This window comes from Paralichthys olivaceus, chromosome 22 (assembly GCF_024713975.1).
Source record: "Paralichthys olivaceus isolate ysfri-2021 chromosome 22, ASM2471397v2, whole genome shotgun sequence".
Lineage (NCBI taxonomy): Eukaryota > Metazoa > Chordata > Actinopteri > Pleuronectiformes > Paralichthyidae > Paralichthys > Paralichthys olivaceus.
The window spans coordinates 3,906,158-3,929,341 of record NC_091114.1 but is presented as its reverse complement, the minus strand read 5'-3'; the positions used below and the strand labels follow the sequence as shown (position 1 = coordinate 3,929,341).

General features: G+C 40.5%; 1 protein-coding gene across 18 annotated transcripts in view; it reads right to left on the bottom strand.

The window, feature by feature from the left end:
• Positions 1-21,964, bottom strand: part of ablim2 (actin binding LIM protein family, member 2) — a 76,473-nt gene extending 54,509 nt beyond the window's left edge. For 5 of the 18 annotated variants that reach the window (XM_069518317.1, XM_069518324.1, XM_069518321.1 and 2 more), the window contains exon 1: positions 4,453-4,719. In XM_069518317.1, the coding sequence (XP_069374418.1) occupies positions 4,453-4,468 (16 nt within the window). In that variant the 5' untranslated portion in view covers positions 4,469-4,719. Of the gene's footprint in view, positions 1-4,452; positions 4,721-21,617 lie in introns of those variants that run through there. The other 13 variants (XM_069518325.1, XM_069518327.1, XM_069518329.1 and 10 more) reach the window with 7 other exon arrangements.
• Between the last annotated feature and the right edge of the window lie 1,220 nt (positions 21,965-23,184).

Genomic DNA, 23,184 nt, shown 5'->3' with positions numbered 1-23,184 from the left:
CAGCTCGTGGTGATGGTTTTAAATCGATTTCTTGCACTGTCTAATAACCTACAATGAGTTTGTGTCCTGTCAATTACCTCCTCTCCAAGAACTGTACAGTACCTGCAATTCACAGATCCTGTAAAACGATAGGGACATTTTACATATGTTCAAATTGAAGAATCTTGCTACAGGGTTGTTTGTGTCTTAAAAATGAAATTTATAATGAATAAATTATCACAACATTTCAGGATTTCCATTCCCTTCTTCTATTTCATCACATTTTGCTCCTCTCACCTGAATCGGTAGAGGCAGACGGCCACACACACGGACTTGAGAGGTTGGTTTTTTTACAGTTAAAAGGATTTTTTCTCTCTTTATACTTTTGTAAGGTCTCTATCTAACTATGTAAAGTGCTTTGAGATAATTTATGTTGTGATGTGGTTTCATACATAAATTTAGCTTTCACTTTCAAGAGAGAGAGAGAGACATAGAAACAGGGACAAAAGGAAAAAGAGGTAACACAGTCATGAGCCTGGGGACTGGAGCCATTTTTGGACTCAGACAATGAGACGGCAAAACATCTCAGATGAGAGACAAAAAGAGAGAAAGGTGATATGATGCTTGCCTCATTTGTCAGTGATGGTGAAAGTGCGGCATAATAGCAGGGATCAGATGACTGGAGCACCCACAGTGATGCAGCAGAAAATCACAGCACAGCTCAACATGTTGTGTGTGTCTGCATATACAGCAAATGTATGCGTGAAGGATGCTTTGATAATTCTGACTGTTCAGCAAGGAAGATGATCGGTGTGAAACTTGAGAGTGAATCAAAGAGCTTAAAGACAGCGAGGGATTGGATCTGCGTGTGTTTGCAGGCCATTTATTTCAACCCGAAAGGAAGCAGCATGACTCATGAATAGAGGCTCTCTGTAGAAAGCATTGTGTCAGCTGTTTGAGCAGAGCTGGTGCAAAAACACTGGCATATGCCAAGCGGGTTTAGCACCTAAGGGAGAAAGGCCAGTGCAACTGCAGTTGGACTCAAACACACGGGCAATTATCAACATCCACAGGACAGAACTCTACCTTGAATAACACAAAGATACATGATGCAGTCATGAAGTAAGCAGATTGACACTCTGACTTCTGGGTATATTTACATCTACTTGAGAAATAGTAGCAAGTTAATGCTAAAAGTGTATTATTTATTTATTCAGTGATTTAATACTTCAAAACTGGACTAAAAACATTTTACATTTACACTGAATCAAATGAGTCAATTGTAGCAATGAACCCACAGAGTATTATTACCACATCTGCAGTTCGTCTCAGCTATACACATGATTTTCGCTTCTTTATGCTCATTGCTATTTTAATCACTTGTATTTTTCATATACCTACTATATACTAGTACCAACCCAGCACCAAACAGTAGAGAACGTTAGCAACTACCTTGTGAGAATAGTTGTGAATAAACAATTAACAGTATTTTGTAACAGTATCTGATCTATGTTATTTGTATTAAATATTGTGCTCACGATGTCCTAATATCTGTGTGAGCAGTGAACAAATCATGTGATATTAAAATGTCTCGCTAAAATATTTTGGAATTGATTTTAGAAATAAGACTCAAGCCAAAATATTGCCAATGTTAGGAGGGAAAGAAAACACTATACATTATGTTGTAAAACATCAGTTTACCTCCTAACAAAACTACAGACTCTGTCGCAGCTTTAAAGAATAAGCATTACAATTCCAATTCCAAAGTTTTCTAATTGTCATCAGATTCATTAAAGAAGCCAGTAGTACCTGTGTATTCAAAGCCCGATATATATATATATATATATATATATATATATATATATATATATATATCTTTTTCCAATGTGCTCATATAGTTTCAGTGTTATCCAAAACACTGTTGAACTTGGGCACATTCAATTCAATTTGATTCCTATAGTGCCAAATTATAATATACATTATCTAAAGGCACTTTACATAGAAGGTCATGGGCACATGTTCATTCATTACCATGAATACACACACACAAACCATCCTACATACTGAGTGTGGATTAATCCACTGCTGAAAATAGCAAATTCCTCATTTAGGAGTAACATTAAACCAGTTTTGGAATATTTTGAGCCTTAAGAACATGGATGTGACACATTTTTAAAGATTTGAGAGATTTGTTGACTGAGATATATAATAACGCCAGCTTCATCCTTTAACCAGACTTAAATCAGACTTAAGAACCATGACTAAATAATAAATGTCGTACTATAAAAAACGATGCGATTGATTCCAAGAAACACGAAATGTCAGCAGAGGAAACTGACACAGATGGTTTGTTTACTGGCAGGTCGGAAATAATGTCAGGCGTCGCTGTGACTGCTGACAAGCAGCCATGCATTACATCACACACCCAAGATACACTGTCCTTGGCTAGGACTGAGAGCCTAGCCTGTAGCCTAGAGTGGCGCGAGTGCCTGCGTGTGAGTACACGTGTGTGCGTGTGTGCATGACTGTATGCACTTGGCTATTTACTCAATGTCTAATCATAACTTCAAGCGTGTAAGCGTCCATGTGTACATGTACAACATGTAAAGCTTTGTGTGTATAAGCACATGGCCTATGTGTTTCTGTGTGGGTGTGTCCCTTCCTTCCAACCAAACTGTACAGGTTTCGTCACACGTGCCTCCTGCTCTAACAGTAACAGCAAACAAACAAGGGGTTAACACTGGATCAGCTTTAACAAGGCTGTTGGGGACAAGACACTGTGAGAGAAGAGGAAATATTTTGTGGCGTGTTTACAGGGAGAAACAGTGGGGCTTCTTTTTACAGCCAACTGTGCAGGGGTCAGTGGTGGGAAGCATATTTACTTAATTAGAAAGCTTTGTTCTCCAGTACTTGTACTCCTCTCCCTTTCTATATAAAGATAGTCTACTGTTTAATTTACTAGATCTACAGCCATAATTAGTTACGTGACAGTAATATTTTGACCAAAACGTTTTGTACCCATACATAAACATACTGCCACCTAATCTCAGTTGTCAAATCTCACCTTGACAAGTTAGAAAGAGGACCAAAGCCCTGACCCTATATCCACTAGCTTCCATAAGTCAAAGCTAAATGTAATTGTGTTTTTCACTGGTCTATAGCGCTATTAGAAAATATTGTTCTTTGCATTCCCTGAACTAGCTCCCATAAAAAGCTTATCGCCTGGCAGCATGTATTGTTACATCAACGTAACTTTTGATTTCTCCATTTTTATGATATTCACCAGTGTTCAATGCTGATGATATTCTTAAACCCTCGCATCCCTTTAAGTAGCCTTAGTCCCTCAAACTGATAACGTACGACCATGTCCCCATCAATGGTCCAGGGAAAAGAGAAAACTGTGTGAAAGGCTGCTGAAAGCAATTTTAATAAAATGTTGATGATATTTCATTTTCTGAAATACAACCTCTGTCTGTGTGGACAAACTGATTTTTTAATACAAATTTCAATGTTATTTTCATTGATTCTTTCTTATGTTTAGAAGTAATTATGTTCGCCACCATTTCACTTTTCAATAAAATTCCAATACTATGAAAGTACTGAACACTTTGAAGGGAGCCATTTTACTTCATGAGAACCTTTACCTTAGACAGGAGCATTTTGCTGCTCATTCTAATGTTTTATTTCAGAAGCAAACTTTTATTTACTTGTAGTACAGTCAGGAATATTATTCAAATTGGATACCGGTATTTCTTCTTTTTAAATCCCATCCCTTTAGAGCAAATACACACAATACACAACCATATACTGCGCCCTTTAGTCCCAACAAGATCGTTTTCACTACTACTGCAAAATGATCGCGGCAGAAAAAAGGGAAATAATTAAGTCTTAAAAAAGGAAACAATAATATCAGGCTGTAATTGAGAGGACTATCTGTTAATCGCTCTAAGGACATCATGATTTCTTCTTTATAACCGGCCCCCTTCTCATTTGTAAGCCGACCAAATGGCTGCACTCCCAGTGTTGGATTCAGGCAGGGGACCAAGACAACAGTGTTGCTGCCAGGCTTGTTGCAGGCAGGCTGCATTTCAACCTGCAGCATAAGCATTCAGCCAGGCTTGTTGTTGTCATTCACACTCACACAGAAATATTCAAACAGAAAGTACTACATGCTTCTGAGTGAGGTTACATAATAGGAGGCCTGTTAAGCTGGAGGTAAAGTACTGCTTGAACAGAAACAACACACTCATATCACCTTTACAGCTTTTCAATGATTTTCATATTTCTAAGTTTTAGAATAAGTTTGATTCATTATTATTACTTACTGTCTGTAAAGCTTAACTAACGTCTGCTCACACATTAGACACTGACAGGCGTTCAATGGTTAACGGTCAATACAAACAAATCACCAGCTCTACCCTCTCTGGCAGGTGAACACACCACACTACAAAAGTTATAAATGGTCATTATTACCTTTTTCCTCCGGCATTGTCACTCAGCTGTGATCAGATGGGATCGATTATTATGTCCTTTAGTGATAATACTTTTAGTCAATATCCAAAACAAATCTTTTCAGAGTCCTCTGATGGCGTTGCGACACATCCTCCGCACGCTCTGCAGCTCTGGCGTAATATTAGATGGGAGCACAGAGTGAGTGCTCTGTCCGTCACTATCTCTGGAATGAGCGCCAGGTCATATGACTCCCCATGTCTCTCTCTCTCTCTCTCTCTCCTACCTCCCTGAGTTATTGCAGCTATCTGGTATAAATAGAAGCATGTGCGGCTCACAGAGAATGACACCTCCTCCTGGTAGTCTGTCACTGGGCGTGTCCCAGTCCTTCCTGTCCACACAAAATATTTTCAATATGTTTAAAACTTGTTTGACAGAAAACTCATCCCCTGGTTATTTCTTCATGGTGTATGGTATAGTTTAAAACTCTTGACTCTGTTTTCAGTACCAGTTCCAAAGCATTTTACAGATTCAAATTGCACTAATATAATCATACATATTTTTAATATGGCTCAGCATACTATGTGAGAAGTACCATCAGTAATATCAGCGGAGAGCATTATATGAGACAGTTGGACGCAGCTCTGAAATTATTTATTCAAGAGGATAATTAATATAATCATGTGCAGCATTTTTTTAAAATTCAGGATAAATTCTAGTATCGTCAAACCTTGAGTCCTTTAAGACTTTGGTTAAAACACTGCTCTCAAAGTGTCTGTTCTAGAGAAGAAGTTACAAAGAACCTTAACTTTTAAATGTACATGAGTCATCCGAATACTAGCTTTTGAAAGTAAACAGTAATTAACTTGGAATTAAGCCTCTTTTCCCACTGGACAAAAAACCCACTAACATCCAATAACATCTGGTTTTGTCTTCAGTGTGAAAGGTACAATCAGCATTCATTCATGTGTCAAATGACTCTAGAAGTCACAGGTAATTATCAGCTAATATAAATTTGAAATCTCCATGGACTTGCTCATCTTCACTCCTTCTCTGGTGCAATGCTATGATGTGCGTCATGGTGCAATAAAGGGATCTGCATTCGCCGTCTCAGCCCCAAATTCCATCCATCCCTGTTCAAGCAGCGTTCGAACATTTTTCAGGCACCATTAAGAAGAGTCACTGGCCTCCAGATGGCTTTCGAACTGTTTTCTAACATTTTTTATTTTTTTAAAGAAGTGGGAAAAGGGTTTTGCCCACGTTTTTAAAAAGTTTTAGAACACCCTTGTTTAAAAAAACCTACATACATGCAATATGGTGGTGTAAAAGACTATCATTTGAAGGGAGATGCTAAAGCTTTCTGACTTTTACCCCCATTTAGCTCATTGTAAGACGATTTTCTGCTCTTATCAATGTTTCAAGCAACAAACAATCTCAGCTTAACACCTGGCTGCATGCCGAGTACCTAACAGCAGAAAGAAAAAGCTTGCACCTAGCTTGTGCAATACAAATGACTAAAACACAACTTAAACAACTTAAAGCAAATATTATGGTTACATTCATTACACAGACACAAACATGACTCAAAATTAATATCGCTTCATGTCGCCTAAAAATGTAAGAAGGCAATTATTTACTAGCATGTTTGCTTTTAGCCCCTTGGCCTGCATAATTGCCAGAATAGTATTAAAATGTGAAAATAGCATAGAACACATTGGATAATGCATGTAGACATGAATATGCTCTTCTGATGTGTCTTCTACAATCACCTCTAGCAGACAGGGTTACTATTTAATGGGGCTGACAGTGTGTGTGTGACTGCACACTTACAGCTCAAATTCTGAGGGTCATTTCTGAAAAGTGATGGGATAATAATAGGTATTGTGGAATGTGTATAATGATGTGTCACGACACCTCACATTCAGGGACAAGAATAACTTTCCACCAATGATATAAACTTTCATTTACACTCTTCTGCTAACTGACAAAGGTCAGGGTCATTAGTTGCTCTATGATGGTATGTCACAACAATCTGCATACCGTCTCAAATACAGCTAGTGAAGATGTGGACCAGAGGACAAATAAACTATTTTGTTGAGGAATATATCCACAGCAAATGTGGCGATAAAGATTATTTTATCTGATTCACTCTCATGGTTTAAAGCTTCTCGCATTAAGTAAGAAGTTCACCTCAAGGACATCAACTAAGAACATCAAGGATTATAAAGATTAGATTCTTTCCTGAGCAGGTCAAGAAGTCAATAAAAATGGCTACATAGACAGTCTGTCTAGATGTCTCGAATCAGAACTACTGTCATCAGCTAGGTTTCTATTCAATTGTATTGCAAAGTTGACTGAAATTTGAGAAACACAGCAAAATAAATAAATAAATGCTTACAAAATAAATAAATGCAGTACTACAACTGCAAATATGGGAGTTGGTGGGTTGAGTAAAACAACTGGTAGAGCCAGTCTCCTGTCGGGTACTATTAAACAAATTCAGAAGAAAAGGAACCAATGAGATGACGTAATTAATGCCCTGTCTAAAGTACTTTACAAAGTTTCCCCCACCCTTTGAAAAAAAAAATCGCAGAAAATAACTCTTAGCAGTGCAAAACAAAGGTAGAGAAACAGGTATTTTGCCGCCATTGTTGTCGTTTCATACTTATAACACAGTTTGTGTGTGGACGAAAGGTCCAAAGGCAGAGAGAAAGTTTGTTTCGATAAATATTTGCATAAATGTGGACAGGGCATAAAAGAGTCCTGGTCAAAACTCAACTGTTGAAAAATAATGTAGATGATGGAAAAAAAATCTATAGCCAAGCATATGAACTTTTCTGTGACATTTCAATGGGCTACGTCAATATCACGATTACTTCAAACTCTCACCTCAATTGTGATTAATGAACCATTAATGTGTGTGGCAGATGAACAGCATGTGCACAAAACAACGTGTTTAAATACGTGTCTCATAAACTCAACAGCGAACCAAACAAACACAATGTAAACCTCCATAGTAGCGTTGATGTTTGCTGTTAACGTGTAAAGTGAGCAGAAGTCAGCAGGGGGGCGAGGACATGCGGCAGGGTAATACAGTAAAGTACAGGGTACCCGGGCCGCCGCAGCAAAATGAACATAGTTGTGCTATAGTCATTACACACATTTCTAAGGTACAGCCGTTTGCATTTCTACTGCGGCTTGCTCAGATATCTGATTTATGTTCAAGGTGACTTCATATTGAGCCGCTGTGTGTTTGTTGGTATTTGGAGACTGGCTTTTACGATCTCCATTGATCGAAGCTGATATCTAATCAATATCCAGGGAGCAGCAACACTTAGCCATAGGGAGTCATCACTGTTACTGTAATCAAGCCAGCTTTATGCACAGAAGAAGGGGCTGGACAAAATGTGCTGTTCCAGTTTTTGTCAGGTTTTATGTTTTCTGTAAATCATTTTAAAATGAGCCATTACGCTAGCATCAATGTAGCGTGACTTGACTTGATCTAGGACCAAAGCGTAAAATAAATGGTTGCATGATGTGACTGAAAACCCGGTCTACACAGTGTAGACATACAATGAGGTCCTTCTTCATTCAGCTGGTGTAGGGTCACCTTAGGTACCCTAAGTGTTGGACAGTCTCCACCATCTGGGCCCCAGTAACACAATGGATACTTCCATGTTGAAGTAACTAGGCATGCTCATTAGGCGCAGCGCCAAGCATTCAGAACATGACTGAACCAGATCCCCTGAGAGGGAATATTCTGCCATAAGAAGTAAGTTAACTCTCCTGTAGTGCATCAGCCTAGTCACTTGTCATGCTAGCAGCAAGGATCTGGGGGCGGTGATGTCAGTTGGTCACTACGTGGTTCAGAGTGAAGCTGTTTTCAGACATGATTGTGGGGATGTTCGGAGAACTGGGACTTGGACTTTCAGGCACGTGCACAGAACACACAAATCTCTGGAGCGTTCAGGTGAGCAGGGTATAGACGAAACTTATTACATAAGCTGCGGAGATCACATGTTTTTGTTTACAGCACATCAACACCGCCATCGGCTCTCATTATGGCTCCACTTTTTAATCCTAAAATATTTGTTTGCTTTTTGTTTGTTTCATGTTTGTGTCTGTCATTAACCCGCTGTGAATCCTGTGGAGGATTTCCTGTTATGTTCTCACATCTGCTCCCCCGGACTCTTTACTCAAGGGTTGGGCACAGAAACTCCAGAGAAAAACAAAGGCTCACACTAATACGTTGCATTCACACATACAGCCCCAGTGGAAAATGTCTGCAGGTTCTCCAGAGTTCAATGCATCTCTGAAAGCAACTACTGGATTGACTATTTTGTGCAGAGATTCTTGGTCCCTAGAGGATGGAGCCTTCTGATTCACAATCATCCCGTTTTTTTTCTAGCTCCACCAGCAGTTCTCATTTTTCAGTTGAAACATCTCAACATCTGCCATATTGTATGATTTGCTCTGTATTTTTTTTGTCTCTATCGCCATAAGCAGGCAACCAAATCACATACTGTCTAATCTACTTGATCTCCTTTAGATAACCATGCTAATGTCATATTTCTTCACTTCCATTGAAACAGTTTGGGGCCCTGTTCATCCTTTCTAGCACTACATAAAAATGTGGTTTCATTGATTATGTCAAAATCTACTTAATGTTATGGCACATTTTTTAAAGAGACATTCATGGTTCCCAGAGGATGTATCCTTACGACCTCAGTGACACCATAAATTTTCCTCTTGCGCCATTGTAAAGTTGACATCTGACTCCTCATTGCCAGCAGCAGATCAGTGGTTTCATTTATCCAGTGAGATATGGCTGCATCTACATTCTGTGTCACCATCCCGACATGGAATATTTCAGGACTGGCCTAGAAACAAAGGATGTCACTTGAACACTGGCAGAAAGAGGAGAGGCTCAGCATGAGCTGCATTCAAACCTGTGACACTGCAGGTGAAAGAGTATCAACTCCGCCAAGCCAGACCCAGCAGGAGCCCATTGAGGAGGTTATTAAAAAAGACCAAAAATAACAGACAGGATGTACCAGAGAAGTGTATAAGAGCTTAGCTGACTGTCAGCTAGCGGAGACATGCCAGTGGGACTGAGCACTGCGCATGGCCTCATTTCATCTCTGGCTCCATCCCCTCCTTTCTCACACATCCTCCCCTCTTCTTTCCTTTCTTGCCCTGTCATCTGAAGCTGTGACGGATCATCAGTGAAACATAAACGAAAGGAAGTGCTCAGTAAACAGTAGGAAGCTTCAGAGGGAAGCAGCGTGCATGGCAGACTTTGCCGTGTGACTCAGCCGCATGGACATCTCTCGTTTGTGTGTGTGTGTATGTGTGTGTGGGTGTGAGTGAAAGAAAAAGGCACAGGATCTGCATTGCAAATCATCCAGCACCAGAGCTGCCAAGGGGCGTCTACAACAAATCCAAACGCGGGACCAAAACAGAGTGCCGCCACTTCCAGCCGAGCCAAGATAATGAAACCACAAAACGATTTACAGCCACATGATGACATTTATGAGGCTCAAAATGCCAAATGTGATGATAAAATGCCACTTTGAACTCTTGTCATAAGAATCCAGTTTTTTAGGGGGAATTATAAAAAAAATTCACTCTTCTAGTGAAACATTCCGACTGAAAAACTATGACTCAGCTGCTTTTCCCCTCTGACTGTGATCTATGACGATTCCCGGGTTTAGCTTCTCAACAACTTCCCGCAACGTTCCCATAAGGAACCTTTCTCATGTGGCACTGAAACAGATGTTGATCCGCACCGAGACAGATATCTGCACAGGCGTCAATTCAGCATGAAAACATCACAGTCTGTCCCGAACTTGCTTTATTAACTTCCAAGACAGAGACAAGGAAGGAGAGAAAGAGACACACAGAGAGTCTGATCAGCTGGATGCTTTGGGTGATTTTTATCTGGATCTATCATCTTTGCTTTTCATCCATGTTTCAGTGCAGGGATTCAAATCAACAAATGGCCTGATTTCATAACTTCTAAGATAAAGCCACCCATTCAATCTAATATGTAGCACCTAAATCTACAAGACCTCATGGTAAAACCCCCAAAAATTGCCTTGATTTGAGTAAACTCAAAGAATTTGCATCTGTTTTGGACTTTTGAATGGGTTATCAGTGTAAATGAAAAGGGTATACTGAAAAATGGATAAGTCTAGTTCCATAAATTTTTTATGCTGACACAGTTCTCAGCAAAGTAACTGCTGCATTATGGGAATGTGGAGACAACAAGTTTTTTATACTGTAAAAACGACACCAATATGATCTTATTCATATCTCTCACCACTCCCAGCATTTCCCTACAGTCATTGACAATCCTCTCACGCAGGCACAAGCTTTGTAGACTTCATCAATTACACCTCGCTCTGTTCTAACTCCAATAGGAAACCAGTGGAACATTATATGGCAGGTTAATACAGGATTTATGCTGCAGCACTAAAGTGAACCAGACCATCATTAAAAAGCTTGACTTCAAAGGTCCAGATGACCATATCTCTACTGGGAACACTGGAATATTGGGAGCTGGGATAAAGGATCAGCGAATGAGGCATGAGCCCCAAAAGCACACAGAGGGCTCACAGAATGGGATGTGGGTCTCTCTCCCTCTCTATCTCACTCTTTCTCACTCTCTCGCAGTCTTTGTCGCTGTGTGTGTGTGCGTACATGTGTGTGTGAGCCTCTGCAATGCACCATCAACCCCAATCCCAAGTCCAAATGCAGATCATAAAGCGGAGTTTGAAGCAGCACATTATAGGCTGTAGGTGGGGCGGATATTACTGAGGAAAGGAGCAATATGCAATCTTTGGAAAATTACTTATTTCCTTTCACTGCAGGAGTGAAGGCAAAAAAGGTCATAGGGGTCATATCCACAGTGTGATGCAAAGCAGGGATACATTGGTTTGCCAGTAAATGGAGAGGAAAATAAGAAAATGACCCCTGGCCAAGTTGGTTAGAGGATGGGACACAGTTTGATATGAAGTGGTCATGATTTCTACATTGATGTTGATACATTTAACCGATTCTATACTTGAATAACTAGGTCTCCATCAAAGTGAGAAGAATGTCTGGTTCATACCAATATACTACAGGACAGGTCTGGGATATATTTACATTTCATTTCTCCTTAAAGTTCTGTTACTTCACATGTCCAGGCTTTAATGTTGATCACAGAGCCTGAATGCTGCTTGAGTTCCAAATGAATATAAAAGTATAACTCCAGACATGTTCCTTAGAACTGCTGCACAAAACTGCAAAAAAAAAAAAAGCAGTTGTTCATCAGGCTATCAAACATGCCCTCACATTGCAAAAACATCCGCAGCATAATTTCCTGTGGTGGAAATGGTCAATGACATAACCCAGCGCTGTCGGGTCACATTTCTTTGCACAAACACAGTAATGTAATTTGTAGGTCTGTGGTCGAGATCTGTTAACCGAATGGATGAGCAGAGACTGAAATGGAGGTCATGAAACTGAGCTATGGATACTTGCTACTCCATTTCACTGCAGCCAGGGAGGCTCACTAGTCTACATGTGGGTGTGCAGATGGATGTGCGTGCTCATACGAACAGGAGGCAGAAAGTGGGTGCAACTGCACGTTTTTGTTAGTTCTGAAAATCCACCGCCTCCCTGACATGAAATACAGAGCACAGCTGATACCACAAAAAATAAACTGCGCAGTGGTGAGGAGCTGGTGTTTTGTGGAGGCAGAGTGTTTGCTGAGAAGTTTTTATGCATGTAAACATGGGGGAACACCCTCAAGATTATATATATCTGACATACCAACAGAAATACTAAAAAGAAACCACCCAAACATCCACAGGACTAGGTTTTTACTGAAGGGAGGAGGAGGACAGATGAGGCTGTAACCAGTGGCAACGAGTTCAAGGACGTATGCGAGGAGTACGAGAACAGGAGGGGTCTCTACAGTAACTGCTGTGTGACCTAAGATGATTCTCCATCCTCTCTTTTCCCTTCTTGAACTCTTTCCTGTATACTTTGATAAAATGAATCCTCAAATATGCTTAGAAAATAGCAACATTAAAGAATAAAGCCCTGCAGCTGATATAGGTGTCATTATCGCACTAGAAACGAAGAGTTTTTCCAGATGTGCAGTAATCATATTTCAATCTGCTGAGCTGCAGGCACAATAGTCAAGTATTTTTCAGATTGAAAAACTGAAAAGTCCAAATCTTTACTGTAAACTAGCATTTTTCCATCTGCGTTTGAACGTCATGAGTATAGAACCCCACACACACACACTGTGAGAGGAGTAAGAAACAGTGCCGTACACTTAAGCTGATGTTCAGGATTAGTGATCCCCAGGGAAGCACAACATGAAGTAAATCTGTCTTCACAGCATTTTTCTTCTTCTCTTAAGCAGAGAATTAACACCACAAAAAGCACGCGACTCTGACCCACATTTAGGTTCCTACTTTGAAACTCCTCATAAAATCACAGCACACAGCGTCATTTGGAAGCATTAGTCTGGCTAATTGGTTATTTTACTGGGAAGCTGCTGATGGAAAGGAATGAAGAAAGATGGAAGATAAAGAAAAAGGAAAGGAAAAGAAAGGAAAGGAGATTAAAAAAAGGAAACGAAATGAAAGGAAAGGAGAAAAATGAAAGGAAAGGAGAAAAATGAAAGGAAAAGAAAGGAAATCAAAGCTAAGAAAGCGAAGGAAAGGAAATCAAGGCATGGGAGGGAAAGGAAAAGGAAAAGGAAAGGGAAGGAAATCAAGGCAAGGAAAGGAAAGGTACGGCAAGGTAAGGAAATGAAAGGTAAGGTAAGGTAAGGTAAGCTAAGTAAAGCAAAAGGAAAGGAGAGGAAAGGTGAAGTCAGTAAAGGAAAAGGAAAGGAAAAGGAAAGGAAAAGGAAAAGGAAAGGAAAGGAAATCCACATCCAGTCTCCACAAATTAATCACAGCACAAGAACAGACACACACATCCACACAAAACACACACACACTCAGGAGAAAGTGAACCGATGAATAATTCACTGACGCTCATTGATCTTTGTGTCTCTCTCCCTCTCAACACATAGCAGTAATTTGAGCCAGGTTTAAAGTGCAGAGTTAGCTCTCAAGGTAGGCTGCACACATTCCCATGATGCATTGCAACAACACAAAGGACAACATGTCCTGTTTCCTTCAGACAGACCCTACCATGAATATAACACATTCAAATTGCTGTTGCGTTATTGTTAGGACTTCAACAACAGACACACACTGACCATTCTACAACTTAGTTTATTATCGGAACAAAAAAGGTCCTCTAACCTCAAGGAAGAACTTATTTTAAACCATATCCTGATCTTTACCAAAACCTAACCAAAGGCAGATTCTTACATATGCAATACTGCATGTTTTGATTGATGACATAGGTCCGGTACACCACTGGTACATGACAATGAAGGTCAAGTGCACCTGCCACTGTAGGAGAATATTTCATGTGACGCTAGGACCTATATGGTTGTTCAGGTTGAGCAACTGGTATGAGAACAGTGAGTATTCAAAGCTAACCTGGGCAGTCAAAGCAGAATTCATTCGTTATGGCTTTCCAAGCTGGCTGATCTGGTTTAACCACTAACCAGATAACACAGAGATCCATTCAAGTCAAGTCATTATTTTCAATATCTTAGTGGAGTCCACTCCTGATAAGGTCGACTCAAATCACTCACAATTTTTGACATGTCCAGACAAGCCACAAGGTTTTTCAAGTTTGAAAACTGGAAGCAGTTCAATAAGCTGGAGGTCAAGTTTTTCCGAATCATCTTCCTGGTTGAAGTGAAGATGGAGCACAAGCTTATTGTGGATTAGTTTGACATCTGGAGTCATGCAGGTGTTTAATGGACAGGACTGGACTGATGAAGAGGGTGTTGAGCCCAGATGCAGCTCTCAATCGACCAGTTGTGTCTATATACTAACCATTAACCGTTGTCATGATCATTGGGAAGAAGACTTTAAGGCTTTCAGCAATCCATCCATTAGCTACTACTTATCCTTTGAGGGTTATAGGGGCCTGGAGTCAATCTAAGTTGATAATGTGTGAGATGAGAGGTTCACCTTGAACAAGTCCATCACGAAGCAAACATACAGAGACAAAGAACCATCAAAGCATAAATTCATTTCTAAGGGCAATTTAGATTCTCCATATACACTGACCACAATCTGCAGTTTGGTTCAGCTGAAGGTCAAATGACTCCACCAGAACATTAAACATCCACCTAGTGGCCGTAATGCAGCAGACAACAAACCCAGCATGTGGTCATAAAGAAGAGTTTTCCTTCAGGACATGGATCCAGAGACAAAACCGTGACAAATCAAATCACAAGCACACACCCAGATAACTACAATAAAATAACTTGAGCTGTATAACTGAGCTCCAGCACTCACGCACCACTATGACACTGCATTTGTGTGTACCAGTTGTAACCCCTTGTCCACATTTCATCCTCTATAGAAGTTTCCTAATATTCTCAGCTCGGCCGCAGCTTTGATCAACTTGCTACGGCTGCTTGAACACAGCCTGTAACATAACTCTTTGCAGCGCTCCATACAGCTCGCAGTAAAATGCACGGCTGACCTCGACGACTGCTGTCACAGCTAAATGTCACGCACGCAGCATGTTCAACACAAATGACTCAATTAAATAGGATCCATGCATGCTGCATATTCCTGGAATGAATAAAGTATGAGCAGGTGGGTGTGAAATGTTCTCAGGATTTGCGACAGAGCTGCCTGAAGGTTTCTCATATCCTTTTGAGTAAAATTTCAAATTTCTGTTGCATTTTAATGCTGTCATTCACTTTTAATAAATAAACTGAGAACACTTATATCTTTGTACTATAAACACATAAGAATCTGATTCTGGGGCAAACAGTGAATAAGCATACTGTGTAACTTTAAAGGTACAGTGTGTAGAATTTTGTGATATCTAGTGTTGAAATTGCTTGTGTCAGCTGAACAGCCCTCACCTCACCCTCTCCTTCCAAACATGAAAAATAACCTGTGGTAGCTTCAGTTGTCATAAAAACCCAAAAGGTGTTTAGTTTGTCCAGTCTGGATTAATGTAAAAAACATGGCGGCCTCTGTAGAGAGGGCCCCCCCGATGTAAATATAAAGTATATAAATATAAATTACCTTTTCTGGGGTAAAGAAAACTACAATTCATAAAATTTAGATGAAATGAACTAGTGAAAACATCATGAGGATAATTCTACGTGAAATTTCTACCAATAGTTCTCTTTCACCTGAATCTTACACACTGGACCTTTAAGAAAAACCTTTGGTACGTCCATAGATGGAGTCGCTTCTGTTTGTGCTGACTTTCCATTCTCAAAAGAATAAAAATACTCAATACTTGCAGTATAATATACTGTGATGAACTATTCAATCCATGGAGTCACGCAGAATAAACAACATGCCATTCCTGCCTTCATCAAAGGCCCATGTAAAACAGCAGGCTGCAGGGAAATGTCACAAGCCCACTCCACATTTCAGTCTTAATTACTGCTGTGTGTGTGTGTGTTTGCACGCAGGGAGGGCTTAGTACCAGAGAGGTCAGCCAGTATTTATCCCAGGAAGAAGTAGCGTGGTATCGGCCTGACTCCAGTCTGGATCTACCCACCAGTTGTGTCCACTGTGAGTCCATTCAGCAGCACTGGGCCAACACTGCAGCAGCAGCAGCAACAGAAGTGTGACTACCTGAGCTCGAGAGACTGTGAAACACAGCATTAAAAAATGATAATAAATGGAAAAACTAATTTAAATAAGCAGTTTTATAGCATCAATTAAAACCAAACTAACCAAGGAAACAGGCACATAAACATACATCAGATCAGTGTGATACGAACTACCTAAAATGACAGAAACCTTTAATCAATTTGGACTTGGACTAATTTAGTCAATGTTCCCACAACCAACATGGAGGTTTATGAGCTGTCCTGCAGCCAGAAGAGGCTTATAAAAATGTTTTGGCTTCACTTTTAGGGGAGCAGTCATTTCATCCATCTTTATTAACGGTCTACAGTGCAGAAACTTTATTTTACTGATGACATATGACGATGTTTGTCTGCCTCATTGATCGTCAGCATGAGCACAAATTTTTCACTCAACTGAAACTCATGCTAACATGCTACATTTAGCACTGCAGCATTCACACACACAACTAAGATTCATTTTGAAACTGAGCTTAAAGATTTGTCTAAATACAAAAAAATGTCTGTAGCCTTCAACCACCTCTCATGTTTATTATTAAGAATTTAAAAACTGTAGAAAATCAATTTAGGGGATCGTGCTACTAACAACTATTAAAAATTCATAATCATGATACAAGACTGAAGTTATTTGATCAATTAATCAAACCCTTGTGTCCATGTGTGATTATAGATTATAGAGCAAGTGTCTGAGTTAAACACTGGTCGGTTTCCGTTTCACGTCAGTTTCACAGATTTTGTGCTCATCTTTTCTTTCATTTGCTGATTGCACTGTATTGTGCAAAAACTGCCACACACAAACACTGCAGATGTACCAGTCTTTTCTTTCTATTCTTCGTCGATTGTCTCCTGTACACACACACTGAGTGCACGTGGCTTTTGGCGCTTGCCTCCTGCTGCACCTCATGACTTGTGACAGTATTTAACGACACAGAGCCTGAGGGAACCAGCAATAGTGTAACCCTGTCATAAATGCCAAAAGATAATCATATAGCAAGTACATTTGTGTGGCTGCAATTTCTCACTAGCTAGTACTTAACCAGGATTTACTGCATCACAAATCGCTCTTATGCAAGGTATTATCTACATTGAAGATTCTGGAATGATAAACAGTGAGAGTTAAAGGACCAGTTTGTAGGATTTAGTAGCATCTAGTGGTGAGGTTGCAGATTGCAGCCAGTTAAATACCCCCACCTTTCCAAGTGTGTAGGAAAACCTACAGGTAAAAATGCTAAAGGCCTTCTCTAGAGCCAGCGTCTGGTTTGCCCATGGGCACATGGTGGTGCCACATGGCAAACTCCATGAAAGACGGCCCTCTTCTGATGTTAATATGAAGGGATCATTCTAAAGAAACGAAAACACATCGATTCATCTAATGATTATACACAGAAAATATCATTTTAAATTATATATTGCATTTCTGCCAATAGATCCCATAAATCCTACACACTGGACATTTAAGTTTAAGATTGATGGAGGGAGGGAGGGAGGGAGGGAGGGATGGATGGATGGACGGACGGACGGATAGACAGACAGATAGATAGATAGATAGATAGATAGATGGATAGATACTTTATTGATCCCGAGGGAGCAACAATGCTCTTTTCTCCTCAGACCACTGCTGACACCAGGGGGAAAAAAAGCTTGAGAAGCAGCATTGATCAGGCATCTCCTTGTGTGACCTGCGGATGTTATCTGAGCTGGAATTAACAGGCTATCCTCTGGTCATCCATCCTTATTAGTCACTGATAATTGTTTCTTGTGGTGAAGGGGCTCAGTGCTGCCAGTCTCAGTGAAGGACAGCGAGGAACTAAACTTAAAGCCTGTTAGTAATCCATCATAATGTAACTTTTAACACACTGCTGCTGTGCAGATGTGATCTACTAGAGATAAAGTGCACTATATTTTTTCCTGGATTTGAAAGAATGCAGACTGGCCTCCAGATAGATTATACAGCCCCGCTTTCCCTCAGGGCGTGTTCATCGTGCCAAGCCCGTTCTGAGAGATTTACTTTAACTCGAGTGCACCACTTCTGTGGTTTGACCAGGTATACACTGACAAACAAAGGTGGCACCAAGCAAGTAGAGAGACAAATCTGTAAATACAGATCTGTTTTCTCTCAAAGAGAACATAATCTCAAAGAATCCAAGAATCATTTGGTGTCACACAGGAAATTGGTAGGAGGCCAAATTATTTTGTTGTCAGGATCGAATGTTTCAGGAAGATCGCAGCCCCAAGAATTATATGATGACATTTTTCAAAACATCTGTCCAGGGTACGACCTGCCTCTCGCAAAATGTCAGCTGAGCTCCGTGAGCTTCGAAGGTATACGTAATGGATGGGTGGATAATCTAAACTACCTACAGGCCTTTCATTCGATCAGGAATCCCACGGAATGCCACATGGTTCTGGAAGTAGTTGAGGAACTAGAAGACAAGTCCCCCCTCCATCAGCCCTTTACTTAAAATGACTCAACTGACTCTTGATTCGAAACTCAACTTTATTCAACTGCGACCTGCTCATTTGAATTGTTGGCCTTTAGAAATACTGTAATAGAGACACATTGTGTTTGACAATGGAGAAACCAATATTACACTTCCAGAGTACAAACTCCACGATCACTCTCATACACTGTTTGCAGTTTGTGACTGATTGATGTTTTTACCCATATTGACACAGTACTATCCTGTTCAGGTTCAGATGGGGCAATTCCACTGGATGGAAGGCTACTGTCATTGTATCTTTGATTAAATCCAGCTTATATTTGGAACAGAACTGGTTAGAGGGAGGACGGGATCATGGTCAAGGCTGGGATGAGATCGGAACGCAAAGGATGGGAAGTTCTCATGTCCTCCTCTAAACTGAACGCAGTAAAAGGAAACAATTCCCTAACACAAATTCCCAAATCTAACGCAGTGATCTGATCAATCACCAAAGCCACTGCTAAACCACCACTGTGCATTGAAGCAAAGAAAAACATATATGGTGAAACAACAAAGTTCCTGTACTGTATATCAGACACTCCCTCTATAGAGGCGGATGCCTGCACGTCTTTATAATTCAATGTTAGCGAGACAGATATATTTAAATCCACCTGGATCTCACTCACTCTCACACGCAGACACACCCATAGAGCGGATATTGCTTATCAGGAACAACCTCACCGTACATGTGGTGACCAGCTGCCATCACAAACAGGTAGAGATCTGACATTCATTTTCTGCTCATGTCCACTCGCACACATCGAGCCAACACACGGGGTCAAAAGTCAAACTTCTACAATGGCATCACAAAGACGGGAGACAAAGTTACAGAAAAATGGTGTCTCTTGTTTGCCTATTTGTCTCACAGCCGTGTGCTAATGAATATTTCCCCTCTCGAGACAAACTCATTAGCAGCACCAGTACCTCTGCAGACCATCAACAGGCCTTCTTATTAAAATGGAAGGTCAGCCCTGCTTTCTGTAAGATAAGAACGTCCGGGAGAATTGATTTCATGTAGAGCCAATGTTAATGCTAGATTGACATAGTAGAGGGAAAATGTCATTGTTTCAACTTGGTGGACTTCACTCCATTATCCCTTCTTAGACTTGCAGTCACAGAAAATGCTAAAAATGCCAAGAAAAAAAATGTTGGTTCAAGTGAAACTGGAAAAAATACACTATACTGCTCCTTTTATTCATCTTACATGAGCTTTCTGATTATACTTTGTAACTGTCAACAGTGGTTTATAAAAAAAAAATTGCTGCTATTTTCCACCATTTTGTTGAGACCCTTTGTTGTCAGTCTTTTCGGCAGACATATTTCAGCTATCCCTAAACTGCCATCTTGGAACCAGCAGGCTGGTGTGAACAGCTTTTCACTTTATAACTACAAAATAATGTGGCCTGTTCTGAATAGTAGCCATAAGGGCAAGAGGGTAAGACTGTTAGCTTTCAACTAAGCAAAAAACCTTATTTTTAGATGCAAAACAGGACCCAATAAAAAATATACCTTACTTTTAAATGGTTAAATACACTGAAATAGATTTATGTAACCTAATATTGAGGAAGGTTGACATGAAGGTTTTTTTTTTCACTTTTGTGGTAACGCTGTTATGAATGGCAAATGAGTTCATTGAGCATGCCAAGCACAATAGGAAAAGCATGTTCGATAGATAGAGCATGTTGATTCCAGCTCAGGGCCGGAACTACCTGAGCTTAGTTATGAAGGGACAATCTTTTTAATATCATCATGTGCAAAATGAGAATGTCTGACTTGGGGACATTTCTGGAAAGCAACCTGTTTTCACTTATTTCCAATGTGAAGTTCCTAAAAGGGATAGTTCACCCAAAAATTTAAATTCACTCATCATCCATTACCTACGACATTAAAATTGGACTCGTGAAGACCTCTGCGGCTCTCGCGAGTTCTCGCTGATCTCGTGCCTCTTGCAGAGCTTGTGTGTGTGCTCCGAACGTGAACACGGCTCTGGAGGAGATCAGCAGAGGCATTTGCTTATTTATATATGTTTTAAGAAGTGGTCACCAGTGACCTCAATAGAATTGGATTCGGCCTCATCGCTGTTTACCTCTGAAACTCCAGAAGTGTTTTGTGGACTCAAACACTTCACCCACCCTCCATCTGCATAGTGGTGAGTAGATAATGAGTGAATTTTAATTTTTGGGTCAGCATATGTTATATAAGCAAGTCTTTTCATTCATAGATAAGAATGAGCAAAGATTCTAGTTATTGCCAAGCAGTAAGACAAATATTCAAACCACCTTTATGTAGAATTTAGATTTTCTCCTTAGACATTTGAATCACAACCACACCCTACGCCCCGACAGTCTTTGATATGAAGCAGCTGCAGAAGTTATGATGTGTTACTTCTGGCACAGTGCATGAATTCATTTCCATTTGTAAAACAAACAGAGCAGTGTTGCTGTGGGACTCGACAGTACACACAGGATTCAAATGAGGACCAGCCTCTTGTTGCATTGGTTGAGTCTTTCCTCAGAGACGGAGCAGGCTGTGACAGCAGACCCAGCAGGAGTCAGGCCTGCCTGCAGTGGACAACAGCCTTCAGGAGTGAGTGACAGGGCAACATGATGCAAAGATCCACCAAACCCACTGTGGGCGTTTATACAACCTGTCTAATTAGCCTGTGCACATGACATTAATTTAAGTGGGACAAATTTGAAAGATTCATTATGGTGGGCGCACTGGTGCTGATGATCTCTGGGAGAAAAAGGGTAAGTATATTATACAGGGTAACTATATATATAAATTTAGTTTACCACACATAGTGATGGTACTGCAGGTAAAGAGGACAAAGCAATGACAGATCACAGCTGGAAGCCTTCATTTTACCATAATATAGGAATTGCTCCTCATGCTGTTGATGGGATTAAAAACAAGTGTAAGAGAGGGGAGCTGTATGAGAGACATGTTCTTACCAGTGCTGCTCATGGTGCCAGTCACACGTCTGCTCGGCTCAGATGATGCTCAGTAAATAAGCCTCTATCCTCATTGACAGGACATGGATGGTGATGCCAGCAGCCGCAGAGCGCACACGCCTCAGTGCCGGGCAGCGGGATGAATGGAGTGTTGACGCGGGGGAGTGGTGCAGGGAGGTCGGCTGCGCTCGGACCGCTGAGGCCGCAGAGGTGTTCTGGGAAGCAGCCGCACTGTGGAGACAATGTCCCGCAGACACTGCAGAGGCTGCACCGCCTCTAACAGCAGCCAGTGCAGGGTGGGTGTGGGCGCACTGTGGGGAAAGTTAGATAGAGGACCTAGAGGGGATCCTGGTGTGGTATTTCAAAATAAAAGCCTTTTTTGAAGCTCATCCAGGAGGGGTTTGATGGTGTTGCAGGCAGCTGTGCAGAAACATGGAGAACATTTTAACTGGTATATCATATATTTAGAAATTGGGATGTGTATTTATCAATAAATTAAATTGCATTTGTACAGCTCATATTCACAAATCACAATTTGTCTCATAGGGCTTTAACAAGATGCAACATACTCTTACCCTGAATGAGGAAAAAAAACATGTTAACAGGGGAAAAAGAACGTAGAAACCTCAGAGAGAGAGATGAATTTACAGCCCAAATTGAGTAAGTCATTTAGTTCTTGGGGATCATAGGTCAGTAAGTGGTGATTACTAATTAAACAGAAAGAGCACCGAAAACCCTCAGCTGGTCTGAGCTTCATGTTGTGAGGTGATGTTGCTAACCACTGCATAATCCTGCCTGAATTCAACAGAAGTTGATGCCATTCTAACACAAGCTTTCAACAAACCAAATTTCCAAAACACAACCAGATTGAACTGATTACTGATTCTGAAAAAACAAAATTCTATTCATGCATAGCACCTGTAAACTGAATCAAAATTTGATCATCATTGCAATTGTGTTTGAGTCATTAAGTTAAATGAATAGAGTTATATAAACATAATAAATGTGTGTGTGTGTGTGTGTGTGTGTGTGTGTGTGTGTGTGTGTGTGTGTGTGTGTGTGTGGAAAAGGGGGGGAGAGCAGTGTTCCCAATGTGATAAATGTGTTTTGATTCAGTTTATTCTGCATGACAATGACAGATGCTCACAACCGGGAGGCTGCATGCTTTCATTTTGAAAGGACAACCCGCCCAGCTTCCTGTCTCATGTTAGATAACAGCGTGCATGCTGCAAACTGCTGCTGCTCGGCATGAACGCAGTGCACAGACTGAAAGGGGTACATGGGAATTGTAGTCTTACAGAAAGAAAACAATCATCCTAATGAGCAGCGTGCTGCTGATCTGGGACTACAACTGAACTCATGTAAACAAAGAGCACCGTGACTGTCACTAACAGAAGTGTCAGCTATTTGAATAGCACAACTGCATATATAAGTAAAAACAGTCTGTTTATGCATATATATGAACATTCTGTTTCAAAATGTCCTCATACTAATGTACAGAGAATAAATGATCGAGCGATCCCAGCAGAAATGCTGCGGTTTGGTTTCAAGCCAATCAGCTTTTATT